This window comes from Poecilia mexicana, unplaced genomic scaffold (assembly GCF_051168715.1).
Source record: "Poecilia mexicana isolate PSO_F unplaced genomic scaffold, ASM5116871v1 scaffold_7, whole genome shotgun sequence".
NCBI classification, from domain to species: domain Eukaryota; kingdom Metazoa; phylum Chordata; class Actinopteri; order Cyprinodontiformes; family Poeciliidae; genus Poecilia; species Poecilia mexicana.
Window position 1 is genome coordinate 25,584,683 of NW_028263376.1, and position 13,891 is coordinate 25,598,573.

A 13,891-nucleotide genomic window follows, 5' to 3' on the forward strand; every position below is an offset into this window, starting at 1 on the left:
ACAATGTAGAGTGTTTGAAAACACACATGAAAATTTGTTCAGGCATCTGCTTTGTTTTCTATTGTGCTAGATTAAAAGAGCTTTGAAACTTATATTTTTAAATACATCTTTATTGACTTAGAGTTTATCAGGAATTTCAAGTGATAATTTACCAAAGTCACATCCTGAATTGACTATTACTAAGTCAAGCAATGGATGCTGTGAATAAATTCTGTCATCCAAACTGCATCATACCAGCATCTTCTATGTGTCTGAGTACTTTGTTCATGTCTATGTTTGGATAGGATATAATATGCTGTATCGGTTTGCCCATTTCGTAAGTTTTGCCCTCTCTCGGTGAGTCATGCAGCATTTTAGATTATGAAACAGATCGAACGCACAGAGCTGGAGGGAGGGGGGAGCGGGGTAGTACTATCTATTTATAGGGAAGAGCTCATATCCAAGTTTTTAATCCAGCTCTTTATGCCCACATGGAACATCGAGGCCAGCGATACACAGTGTGATGTAACAGGTCTGTGCAGTCGAATCGCTCTGGAGCATGTGGTTCTCCTGCTGCATGATTGCTAATCTATCAGTCTGGTATGAACATCTGATCTCTGCAGCGTTTCAGCTGAATGCTAAGCCACATTCATTAAGATGCTCCGTGTGTTTCAGGAATTGGATCGGTCTAAAGCTGTCGTGCATTTTTGTTATGCCATTAATGTTTCACATTTAGGTTGGTCTGTGAATATTAATAAAGAGGAAATAAAGGGAGACTTGTCTTTTGATTGTGTTTTACTGGTTAATTTATTTGCTTTCTGTCACAATGAAGCCCACACATTTTTCTTTATCCTGTCGCCTTTTTTGCTATAATGTCGTACATACACACACAAAAAAAAGACATTTATCTTCTTCAAGATATGGTCAGTAAATAAGGCAACCTAAAAAAAAGAAAGACTAAATAATTTAAGACCATCTCCAGTGTTTATGTAATAAGTGTTCTTTTTTAATGAATGCATGTCATGAATAACTCAACTATATAGACAGCCGTTCTTTTTTCATCCTTCATAAAAACACATAAATTGAATGATTAAAAAGCATAATTAAACTAATAAAAAATTCCAATTCATCTTAATGATCATGCATTAATTTCTGAATTATATAAGTTCAATACTTTTGAAAAACTATTTATAAAAACTAATGTATTCAATAAATATATAACAATCTCACATGAAGCACACAGTTTGCTGATTAATTTGCTGAGATTATATTTCTTTAAAAGCTTTCACATGTATGTATAATAAAACATTTGTCCCAAGGTATTTAATTACTTAAAGATCACCCTTCATTTATTAAACAGTAGTATTGCATAAATTCTTTTTTTTTTTTTTTATTAATCCGATTTGTGTCTCGAATCTATATTTTATTATAATACTTCATATTTAGCATGGAGTGCTTCTTTAAAATAGTATCCATTCATAAAACTCTTTCCACCGTGTAGTTTATGATTCCACTGGCGAGTACAATTCTGAGCCGCTCTTCTCCTTTAAGCTGACGGGATAGTCATGTGATACTGCGTGAATTTAAAAAAAAAAAAAAAAAAAAATCCTGTCAGGGAAATGCAGTGATTTGATTGGCTCAAAGCCTGTGAATGGCAAACGTTAATGATTAACATTTTTGTCACAACACTGCAGTTTCATTCAGCATCTGGTATTTCTCGCCAGTCTGCGCCACATGGGGGTGCTCACGTCTCACTGTGCAGTGCACGTCCGGTCCCTCAGTCATTACGGGGCTTTTTAAATGATTTTATGAGGCACACAGTTAACAAAATAAATGCAGAGAAAGGTGACAGCTGTAAAAAGGGACATCTATGCAATCTAATGTAGAGAACACTTTCGAGGTTCACCTTAGAAGTCAACATATTTAGCGCTATCAGTGACAATAAATAGTTTAAAAAATGGAATACATTCAGTTCAGACTAACTCATTCATCACCTGTTAGTATATGATAACAAAATCCCACACCAGCCGTTACAGTACTTCATTTGATGCTAGATTCAGTTTTACAGTTTCAGATAGCAGCAAGAAATCATATTGCCAACGAGTGATAAGATTTAAGTCTATTAAGGTAAAGAGCCATGCAGGAGCACCCATACAAGTTGAACCGTTTCATATTTTGTCACATTTCAGTCAGAAACCTCAATTAATTTCATCTTGTAAACCAACACAACACAGTGCATAGTTGAGATATGGAAAGATTTTTTTTTTAAATAGCAATAAACATGTGAGAAGTGTGCCACCATTTGTCCAGCCATCCTTACATTAAGTGAATATGTCTATTTGAGTTTAATTCAGCTTTAGTATAAATGTAGCTAGTCTGTGAAGGTATCAGATGTTTGTTGGAGAATATGGCGTATAAACGTTATAAAACATTATCTACATAACCAAGGTGAATCTATTTTTTTATGGTTGTTCAATATTGCATTGAGGACATTGATTAATAAATATAAACTTGTTTTTTTTTCTTTTCTCTCCTTATACAAGTTTCCATAGCATTTTTGTGTGAGCGTTGGCATCTTACATACTAAACATATACTTAACCTGTCATTCACAGGTTGTCATTCACAATACAGGGGTGTCAAACTCCAGTCCTCAAGGGTCGCTGTCCTGCAGTGTTTAGATGTGCCACAGGTAAAAAACAGTGGAATGAAATGGCTTAATTACCTCCCCCCTGTGTAGATCGGTTCTCCTGAGCCTTGCTAATGACCTAATTATTCTTTTCAGGTGTGGTGCAGCAGAGGCACATCTAAAAGTTGCAGGACAGCGGCCCTTGAGGACTGGAGTTTGACACCCCTGTCACGAGAGGACCCAAATTTGGGTCCTCTCGTGAATAACAGGTTAAGATGTGCATCAAAGGAAGCTGGAGTACACTGAACCGGCTAACGTTAATAGTGGCAAGCAAGGTAGTGAAAGAATCTAAAATGTGCTAGGATGGACCAGTCAAAGTCCAGACTTAAATTCAATTAAGATTCTTACTGTCAAGACTTCAAATTCGATGTTCACAGACAACGTCCATCCAATCTGAAATACTGCAAAATACTGGGAGCTGAAATAGCAACAACAGGTTAGTCTATGAAGTTTTGACTAAAGGGGCTAAATACAAATACACTCCACATTTTTTAGATGTTCCTTTCATTTTGCAAAAATATAAAACAACTCTTCCCTTCGTCTTTACATCTATGCACTGCGATTGTATCTCTCTGAGACACAACTGTGTCTCTCTTTTATCCCAATAAAATGCCCTGAAGTTTATGGTCGCAACGTGCCAAAATGTGAAAAAAGGTTTAAAGTGTATCGATACTTCAGCAAGGCACTGGAAATAAACTCTCCTTACAAAACATAAACTAAGATGGACACTAAAAAGTACATTCAGAATGGCTGATATTTTACAACAACAAAATTAAGCTGCTGCTAGCTTTTACAAGTGGATGATAACCTACATGCATCTCCTGATCAGACAAACCTCCAGTTTTACATAAAGAAAAAAATTATTTTGGGTTAGAAACATCTTGCTTAAGTCACTAAAGCTTCACCGTAGCAAATAAAGACAGACAGAAAAAGGCAAACGTTTGTTCGTAGCTATATCTACGCACAGTGCTTTGTTGTCACCATAACCACTTTAGATACTAGAACACTAGCTTGACATTTTTCTTGATTTGTGCCTTATGTCACTGTCTGCGAGTTTTCTTCTTAATCTCACGCCTGACTAATCTAAAAGGAAACAATTTAAATAAAAAAACACAAGTAATATCAGAAGCACAAATCTATCCGTGTATCAAGAATATAGTCAAACTAGACACAACAGCTATCATGCCACGTCATTTTCGTTATGTGTTTGAATACAGCTTACACTCCCATATAATTTGATTGTCTCTAAACTAAACGTCATAGAGAGAGAGGCACCAGACTGTAATGAAGGACATTAAACTAAAGGAGTACACAAATAAAGATGTATCTCTATATATATAGATATATAAATATAAACTCTAGGATATTTCAAGAACTATGGAGTTGGTCAGTGATTGATCGATGCAAGCAAATATATAAAATCAGCAGTCCTGGAACACGGGGTTTGTTCTGGTCCAGAACCAGCTTTGTCCTCCCAGCTGGCAGGAGAAGCCAAATCTACGCTAGCTTAGCCCCTAAATGCATCCCTACCAGTCTATAAAATGCGCATAAAAGAGAGAAGGCACAGAAACACAAACCCCTCCGTGGAGCAAGGTGGACAGACAGCAGCAGCATATTTTTTTTTTTTTTTTTTTTTAGTAGGAGGGAATCAGAGGTGCAGACTGATTGAAGCCGCCGCTCTGCAGATGTGTTGCCTGCAACTTGCAGTTCCAGTCTGTAGAGATCTACAAATGTCGGCATCTCATTTTCAGCTAGCGTTTTGGATCTTTACAAAAATGCAATTGAGTTTTCTTCTTTGTTATATATTTTGTTTATCTTTCTACTTATGGTCTCTCTGCCAGTCAATACAGTCAGCACCACATTCAGCAGATCATAACCCAACAAAACGGGTTCAGTAGTCCTGAATCCACATCTGTAAACGAAACAGGCTGTGTGTTTGTGATCCAGTGCGTAACTACCCTTAATACAGCAAATCAATGCTGCTTTCCATCATTTTGTCAGATAGATCAAAAATGATGACCACTTTATGCTACAAGTGCAAGATTATTACGTTTCATATTTATTTCATCACTCCTGCCTTTTCCTGTGTAGTCTGATTTGCTGTCTTCGACAGGATGAGTCCTGTCTTTTCACCAGATGGCTTGACCAAAGTGCTATTTTTTGCCACTGCTTCTTCTAGACTTTTCACTTGTTTGGCCAGTCCTTTGTCTTTGCTGGAGCTATGTGGCTGGACAGGCGTTGCTTTCACAGCACTGTGAGCTTTACCCTGGGTCAACCGGGGGTCCTCTCCAATGTTGACGGTCAGGTTGGTGTAGAGCGGCTCCAGCTCCTTGGAAAGCAGCTCGTAAGTCAAAGAGTTGAGGCCGTCAGAGTGCCAGTTGAGTCTGGTCTTTTTCAGGAGGTCGAATCTAGAATGACACACAGCACCTCGGGTTTTTGCACTCTGTGGTTTCTGACTCTAGTTTTAACAACTCTTCCTGGCATTCACATTCATGTTTTCTTTAGCTAGACTTCCTCCTTTTTTTTGTTGTTTGAAATTTCATACTTCATATGTTTTCTGTTTTGACTGTTATAAAATGTAACCCTAACCCTGAACTTTCTTTGTTGCTTTTAAAAATACGCATAATGATCTGTTTAGCATTTTCAGCAACCACACTGTTTCCTCTCAGCCCACAATTTGTGTTTTCTCGGTCCAGTCAATATTCCAAAATGTAACACTCACAAAAAGTCATGGTTCTGAAATGATTACTGACAAAGTTTTTACTGCAGATCTGTCACACTTTTTTTTTTTTTTTTTGTAAAAAAATATCTTTTTAACTTGTCCTTTTCTCCAAAAAGGTCACCAAGCTTTGATGAGGATTTTTAATTGTGATTCAAATGAAATTATTGTGGCTACAACTATCATTTCGGTCTGTGGCTCTACTGCAATGTATTTCATCAGAATTTGTCAGTATTAAAGACAGTTTATTTCCACTTATATTAAATAAACAACAATTGCATTTATTATCACCTTCTTTGAAAATAAGATCCAATGTGTATAAACAGTGTGTATAAATTGTGTGCCAGTTTTATCTATTAAGTACCTGCGTGGATTTTGCTCATTGCCTTTGTCTCCTTTATGCTTGATCATCTTGTAATGGCCAATGGCCACTGGAGGGCGCACAATCTTCATACCAGACAACCGCACTCTGGATTGGCAGCAAGTAACAGGAGTCAACAGTGACAACAGATTCAAGAGTCATAAAATTGACAGAAAAAAAAACATTACAGCATAATTAATGTCTAAGAAAGAAACAGAACAAATAAATACTTATTGTAAACTCTAAATGACCCCAAGCATATCTAGTCCATGCAAACATACCCACTGAGATCACTCCAAGTGACACAAAGAAAAGTGGCAGCAATGGAAAGACATGAGGATGAAAAATGATGTCAGTACACACAAGTAAAAGCAAAAATATGCAGCAGTGAAATAAATGGTAAAAGTGGAAAAAAAATATGAATGAGTAGAGCAAAGCAAAAATGAAATGCAAAACAAGGAGAGAAATGCTTATGAGTTCTCTATCCTTAGCCTGAACTCACAACTCCTATGCAAGCATGCTCTGTTTGCCTCTACAGTGAGCTTCACCTGGCAGCGATGTCATCATCCTCTCCCCCCCAGCCCCAGTATTGGTTTGGGAAGCCATTCATCTTCATATACTGATCTGGGGTCACCGCAGACACACCACCGAAGTACTGTGGGTACGGCAGCCTAAGAGGGTCACATGCCACTGAGTCATTGCAATGCAACAACAATCAAATTCCACAAGCTCCATTCACTGTGCTCTTCTACCTATATCTGAACTTGTCCATGGCCACAGACAGGTGTGTGGGAAACTGCTTGTGGCAGGTGTAAGTGTTATGGTCGTTCTCTGGCAGCAGGTCGACATCGTGAAGGAAAATGCAGCTCCAGTCTTCATCTTTGAGAGCCTCCCGCACCCCTACGTTCAGCAGCTTGGCTCGGTTAAAGGTGCCGTTCCCCCACTGAAGCCAAAAACAAAATCAGAGTGAAATCTTAAAATTGAAGGAACAATCAATAATACTAATAAGAAGAAGAACTTTCTTTCAGCATGTTTAGGAACTCTTGATAAGATATGCTTTGTTGTGTTATGAATATTCATGACACAGTGGCTCATTTCTCTTAACTAATCTTTATAATGGGTAAGAGGCACATGTTGACCATCGTAATTGGTCAGGAAATGGTCAGTTAATCAGGAAATGGCTAAAATTACTGATCTCAGCCACAGAAGGCATCGAAGTGTATCAAAGATGACAATGGCAGAGCAAAAGGTTCAATGAGGCGCATCTTGAGTCTTCATAACAACCTTAAAAGCTGCAGTAAACAACTTTTGAAAAAAATATGTTTGTTCTCTTACATACTTGTCAATCCGTTACTATATACTGACAGTATAATGTGAGATGGATAATCTGCAGGAAAAAAAATCGGGTTCCTCTGTCTTCCCCCTGCGGTGCTGCCATCTGCAGAAATGAACCGCTATTGGTTAGAAATAATCAATAATTAGAGCCAGAAGGAGGGTCTTAGCACTGTCAATCATGCTCATGTACACATTGCACAGCTCATGCAGAGCCTGCTGTGAATGTACAGGCTAGTAAGCATGGCTACCAATGATGGTGGATAAACAGTTTCCTGCAATGTTAGCTTGTTTCTCTGCCATTAGCACAGCTGCAGCAAGCGCCATTATTTTATTTTGCCATTATATTGTAGAAATGATGGCAGTTTTTAATTGGACTTGAAAGAGACTTTTTGTATTTGTCGTTTTCTCAAAAAAGTCAAACTTTGCTGTTGATTTGAATGATTTGCATTGTGCATCTTTCATGCATGTTGGTTTTCCTCAAGGGGAGAGAAAATGTAAACGTTCCACAGCTACACACATATTACAAAAACAAATGAAAACACGTCACTTGACCTGCTGTACAATGTAGATGCTGTAGTGTATCTGCTGTCTTTGCAGGAAAGGGTGCAGGTGGTACAGAAGAGAACGTAGGTGGCTTATGCGATTTCGGAACGGCACCACTATTGCTGTGTGGTGGTGCGGTTCGCAGTCCGGAGGCCGGTACCGTCCACCAGGCAACACTAAAGGGTTCCTCTGTCGGATGTCCTCCAGAGACAGAGGGGAGGAAAGATGGACAGACACTGGTCCAACTGGGGAACAGAAAAAAGGGGGAAAAAAATTAAGTAACATCTTTCACTATGTCACGGTTTACTATGCCTACCAGATTATATTCAACACTTCTCTCTCTCACCCAACAGGGGGGAAGGAATCGGGCAGTCTTTCAGCGGTTGTCCTGAAGCAGGAAGCCCAGTGCCAGAGTTCCGAGGAGGGGGCGGTGGTACCCCAAGGAGACTGAGGTTGGTGTATACGTCATGAGGTCGAGAATAATCAAATTCTGGTTCTGTGGTGTGCACCAGAACAGACACCAGGCCTCTAAAGCCCCCGAGGGAGAAATAGAGCACAAATGCAAACTGAAAGCCTACCAGCAAGGCTAGTGTGCACGGTGAGTCCAGAGAGCGCCCAAAGCAAGCCATCACAAAGAAGAAGACTTTGCAGAGAAGTTCCAGGTTGAGGAGGTAGATGTTATGGCGAGAGGAGAGACCGAGGGAAAGGCAAAAAGCAGCTGGATGAAGAGGGTGGAGGGGGCGGTATGAAATGAGTGAGGAGAGACAGAAGGAGAGGAAGGGACGAAGGCAGTCCAGATTTCAAATGATGTCTTTGTGCAGGAAGCAGGCATCGATCAGGTGGAAGGGGTAGAAGTAGAGGTGAAGCTCTGCCAGCACTGCCATCACCTTCTGGCTACAGATAACACTGTGAGGAAGTAAAAAAAGACTATCAGATATTATGGATTGGTCTATTTTGCAAATTACATTTTCAAACTTCTCAATACTCTCTATATATTAAGCATATCTAGCTACATCTGGTACCAAAGGCAGAGAGGGATCAGGTGGATGTAAACATTAAGACGTCTGTGATCACTCGGTACAAGCTGTAGCCTTGCTACTTGAAGCCTATCCAAAAATGGTAGCACTTTTTGTTAATACTGTTGTGACATCCTTGTTAGTATGGAGGTTAACAATCCATAATCGCCAGCCCTACAAGATATCCCTCCTTGACACTATAGAAACTGGCTGTAGGGAAATTAGATTGTCAGACTGTCAGTTTTATCTCCAGTGGATTGCTATACTGATGATATCATGTATTATACCTGTGGCTTACCTAACCCTTAAAAACAAACCCAGAGATCAGAGTAATGCATTTTCCCATCCCTCTGCACTTTTATTGTTGTTTTTAAGTGTGCATTTGGAATACTCATACTCCTCAAATATATTAGTCAATGTCAGAAGTTCTGTCATTTCCTGTTTTTCACTATTGTATCTTTTGCTGTGTTGTAATTACACTAGAAAATCGATGCTGGAGTTGTAAGATCTGAACTGGATGTAAAGCATCAACAAATCAGAGTGACTATATGACGTAGTGGCCTGTCGGTGGAGCCCTGAAAAGACTGAAGTATTAGTGAAAATGAGTACGGCTGAATCAAAAGGCCTTGATTCAGAAAAATGATCGTTTTTATTAATTCATTAAACTTTTGTTTTAATCCTGTTTTCTGTGGTGTGAATGTGCCGCTGTTGGGTCCTTTTTTTAATCGGTGTAGACACCAGTTAGGGTGAGCAGCAGGTTGTCAAATTGGGCTTGGGTGAGACGAAGATAGCACCGATATCGACCCTAGTCGCTGCCCAGCTAGTTTGTGAGTTTGTGAAACTCACCAAACTCACAACACTTATTAATTATCTAGTGATTTCAAACAATGCTTTCAGTAAGTAAAGCAAAGACACTCCTCGATATTCCAACACGAGTTATTGGACACGTTTTTGACTCGTGAAAAACGTTCGGTCTGAATGTAGCATTACATGCCCATCAGCTGTGCATTTCCCCTACTCTCTGTAATGGCTTATATGCACTCCGTAAACAAGCTCAATTCAAACACAAAGTTTACCACTTTAAAACCTCTGAAGCTGCTATTTAAAGCATGTAGTGGTTTCTCTATAACTTCAACAAGAATATTTTAAAACAAAAGTCAAAGGAAAAATGTTTTTCAGGAATTGGTGTTTTTCATCTTCTGCTTCGGTGACTTGTGTTTTTGTAGGTGTGCTGCTGTGTCAAAAGTTTAACTAAAGTATTTGCGATTGCTCGTTAGAATTTGTCAAATTTCTGTAGCTAGTATTTCAAAACAGCTCAAAGTTCAACGTTGGAAATATGTCAATATGGTGTCCTTCCCTGTTGTAATTCAACAAATTAAAAGTGTCAAATTTATTATAAAAACACTTTCTTGGTTTCATATAGCAAACTTGTTTTGAAAGAAGAAAAATCACAGCTCAAAAAGGAGCTCTTGCTAACTTTCAGGGTTTTTAGGCACCTTAAAAAAAAAAAAAGAAGTGGAAAACAACCTGACAGGACCGTATTAACTTCAAAGGTAGCTGCCAAATAATTCTACGTCAGTGCTGCTCAGTAGTCTTCACTCAGTGTTACTATGTTGGCCACACTTTACCCTATCCTGCAGAAATAGGCCCAATTTTTCCTGCAAGGTCTTTTTTTTGTCAGGTCTGTGTGACAGATGCAAACTCTTCAGCTGGCAGCAAACGCTGTGAGCTCGTCCAACTGCAGAGTCTGGATCAACTGTCCAGAAACCGTTCCAAGTAGCTGGTTTACTTTAGAAAGACTCAAAAACCCTCTGATGCCCTCAAGATGCAAACAAGACACTGCCCTAGGCCAAGAACAATTTAATGTCTGATGAAGGTTCTATAAATCAGAGAAATGTCAGAAGGATGAGTCTAAATGTGATATTTCAATAAAAGGCTTATGTTTGTGTACACTGTCAGGGAGATTAAGGCGTGTTTCAACAATGACTCATAAAGCACAGAGGATAAGAAAAAGTCAGAGTACTTTTTAAGGACACCGTCAAAATTATTGGGAGAAACGAGTGGGAAATATTGCCCACGAACTGTGAAACCAGCAGTGCTGTCAATGAACAACAACCCAAATCATAAATATGAAGCTTGAAACCTGCTGATTCTTTATCTTCCCAGACAATCCATGTTGTCTCAGATGAGTGATTCATTGATTTCGGGCTCTGTTTCAGCTAGCATTGTGTTGTTTTCATTTCCGTTCTTTTTTTTTTTTTGTGGAAACACTTTCACTTTAGAAGCCTCTTTAACATTGAGAGCTGATTATCAACCAGTTCAGAAACAGGAAATTACAGGACTAGCTGTGTTTTCAGCAATGGAGCCAGTATTGGTAACTATCGGTAACCAGAAAGTGCAGAAGAAAGTGAACCTTGTCTGCACCACATCAGCTGGTTGCAGTGAAGTCTTTCTGGTTGCCCTGTCTTCAGTGAAACAATGGTTCATAACATACTAAAGTTTGATGTGCGTGCATGCATAGATCCTTGTGGCAGAGGACGTTTTGGGATTGACTTCACTCATCAGAAAGACGGGTGACAAAGATGACTGAGAGTAAGACAGCAGCAGTGAGCTGTCTGTGTTTTTTAATCTGTAGGGTGTTCTGTCTGGGTTAATTATGAGTGAACCTTCAAATAACATGACGGTAACAGGAAGTCTATTGTCAAAACATGCTTTCCCCTTACTGTTCTCTAATTTTAATATTAATTCACTGACCTTCTGCACCGTGCTTCACGCAGCAAGGCCAGCATGGTGCATTAAAGTGTGCAGTGTACATTACTTTAGCTAAACTGAAATAAATCAACAATAATATCACATTCGAAATCATTAACCACCCATCTCATTCAACACATGCTACAGATTGTTTACCATTGTTTTGTTGCTGTATATTTGTTTTAATAAACACACTGACCAAAACGCCAATCACCTCTAAACAACAAAGTCAAATTGTTAGAAATTTTAACACAGTCTTGATTAATAGCTGAAGTGCAAATGTGAGAAATTGTGAGCATCTTCAATAGCAGCATATCTTAAAATGACTCTTGTAACTAATAAAATGGTCACACTGATTGTCCAGTACCATGGACAGCTTCAACCAGGAAATTAGGTTCAAATTAGACTGGAATACTGCTGATGATCACAGTGGGCAGTAAAACTTAGGCCCACATACTCTGTGAGATCATTTAAAGACATTTTGAAGTCCAATTTACAAAGGAAAACAGTATATTGTGCATAACATAAGAACCAATTCAGCTCCTAACATGGAATATCCAGCCAGTCATGGATATTATTTAGGTAGCTTTGATTAAGAACAAATCTGTTTCACTACGTTGCTGTTTCAGAAGACCATCTTCAAAATTCATTTGCTCAAAGTTACCAATATCAATCAAATTGTAGATAGATAGATAGATAGATAGATAGATAGATAGATAGATAGATAGATAGATAGATAGATAGATAGATAGATAGATAGATAGATAGATAGATAGATAGATAGATAGTCAGTCAGTCATCTAATGAGAGGAGGCCTTGGATGTTTGTTAGAGAACTTCAGAGAAGACCAAGGATTAAAGCAGATTGGACAAAAGTTTTGCTAAAGTAGGATTAGGTAATAAAACAATATCCCAAGTCTTGACCATCTCACAGAGTATCATTCAAACAATCATCAAGGGCAAAAGTAGCACTAATTAGAGATACTGATAAGAGACTCATAAATTGGTAGAAGCCACAGAAACCCTTAGTTAGTTGGAAGAATTTCTAGACAGGCTATATTAATCATGCGCTCCATAAATCGACCCTTTAAAGATGACTGGCAATAAGAACGTCTCATTCGCAGTTTGCGTTTAATCATGCAGGGTGTACAGTAAACATATAGAAGAAGGTGATCTGGCCAAAGGTGACTAAAGCTAAACAGTTTTAGTCCTTTACTTCAGAGAGGAAAGGGAAGTTGCTCAGCGATAAGAAAGGAAACCTGTTTAGACGGTGCAAAAGTCTATGCCAGAGATTTACCTCCCAGCAGAAATGACTATAAACAGCCTCAATTTATTAATTAAAGGTGTTTTAATTGATACATTGTTTTAATTAAACAGCTTAGGTCGAAGCATATTCATGCGTGTGTGACCCAAACAACTTCCAGATTATTTGTAAATAAATAAATGAAATTAAAAAGCATAATTTCCCTTCCACCTCACAAACATGCTCCACTTTATAGGTTGTAAATAATGCTGAACATGTTGAACTTGTGGTAATCAGTAGGTATGAATACTTTTGGAGTAAGATACAGGTGGTGCGGCAGCTCTTTTCTGTCAGTGTGAAGTCAGCTAAAATAAGCTGGCCGATGACAAGCAGCTACAAATGAAAGCCATATTTGCTTCTTTATATAGAAAGGATTATTTTCAGCTGAAACATTTCCATGGCGTGTGTGTCCAGTTGATGCAGACAGTAACATGCCATGTCGTAGCTTGTTAAACTGGGTTTACATTGAAATCATTTCAGGATTTTTGCAAGTAAAATGGACATATAAGGCATCCAGGTGATCACCCCACTTAAATCCATCGCTTGGCCTTTGTGGACATTCGTATGTGCCTTACTTAATAAACCTGTGAAAACAAACTACGCCAGTGGGGATCATTCTCAGTCAGCAGCCCCATATTAGGTCAACAGTAGTAAACAATGACCCTCCCTGAAATTACTAGTTACACCGTTCCAGGCTTCATCCATGTTCCGCAGCTCCAGCGGACTCACCAGTACATCGCTGCGACATGTCAAATCCAGCCCCCGGCTTCCTCCGACTGTCCGCAGGCCGCCGCCATCGAGCACGCTGCCAGATGCCGATGTTATGCTCACAAGCGCTGCAGCCTCGTCTTCCCCCTTGTCTCCCCACCGAGGCGAAATCTCCCCGTTTGCTGTTCAGAGGCCGCTGCTGACGCTTTCATTCGCAAGGGCATCACCGCACATCCGTCCACTTGTCAGTGCAGGCGAGCGCCCCTCTCCTCTGCCTCAGCTAAACGCGTCTGATGGAGCTCAGGCGCACCACGGTGACGCACTGAGCGCCACATTTAAATGTGAAAGGGATTTCGCTCTGACGCTTCAATGAGATAGATAGATAGATAGATAGATAGATAGATAGATAGATAGATAGATAGATAGATAGATAGATAGATAGATAGATAGATAGATAGATAGATAGATCTAAAAAGATTAAAATGATCTT

The 13,891-nt window shown here is 39.2% G+C and overlaps 1 protein-coding gene across 1 annotated transcript; it reads right to left on the bottom strand.

Annotated features, from left to right (window-relative positions):
* Window positions 1-756: 756 nt before the first annotated feature.
* b4galt3 (beta-1,4-galactosyltransferase 3) lies at window positions 757-13,687 on the bottom strand. The gene is made up of 7 exons (XM_015009966.2): window positions 13,423-13,687; window positions 7,971-8,530; window positions 7,634-7,869; window positions 6,499-6,689; window positions 6,295-6,417; window positions 5,750-5,854; window positions 757-5,074 (listed from the first exon to the last, which is right to left on the bottom strand). The coding sequence occupies exons 2-7, from the start codon at window positions 8,251-8,253 to the stop codon at window positions 4,726-4,728; spliced, it is 1,287 nt and encodes a 428-aa protein (XP_014865452.2). The 5' UTR covers window positions 8,254-8,530; window positions 13,423-13,687; the 3' UTR covers window positions 757-4,725.
* Window positions 13,688-13,891: the final 204 nt, after the last annotated feature.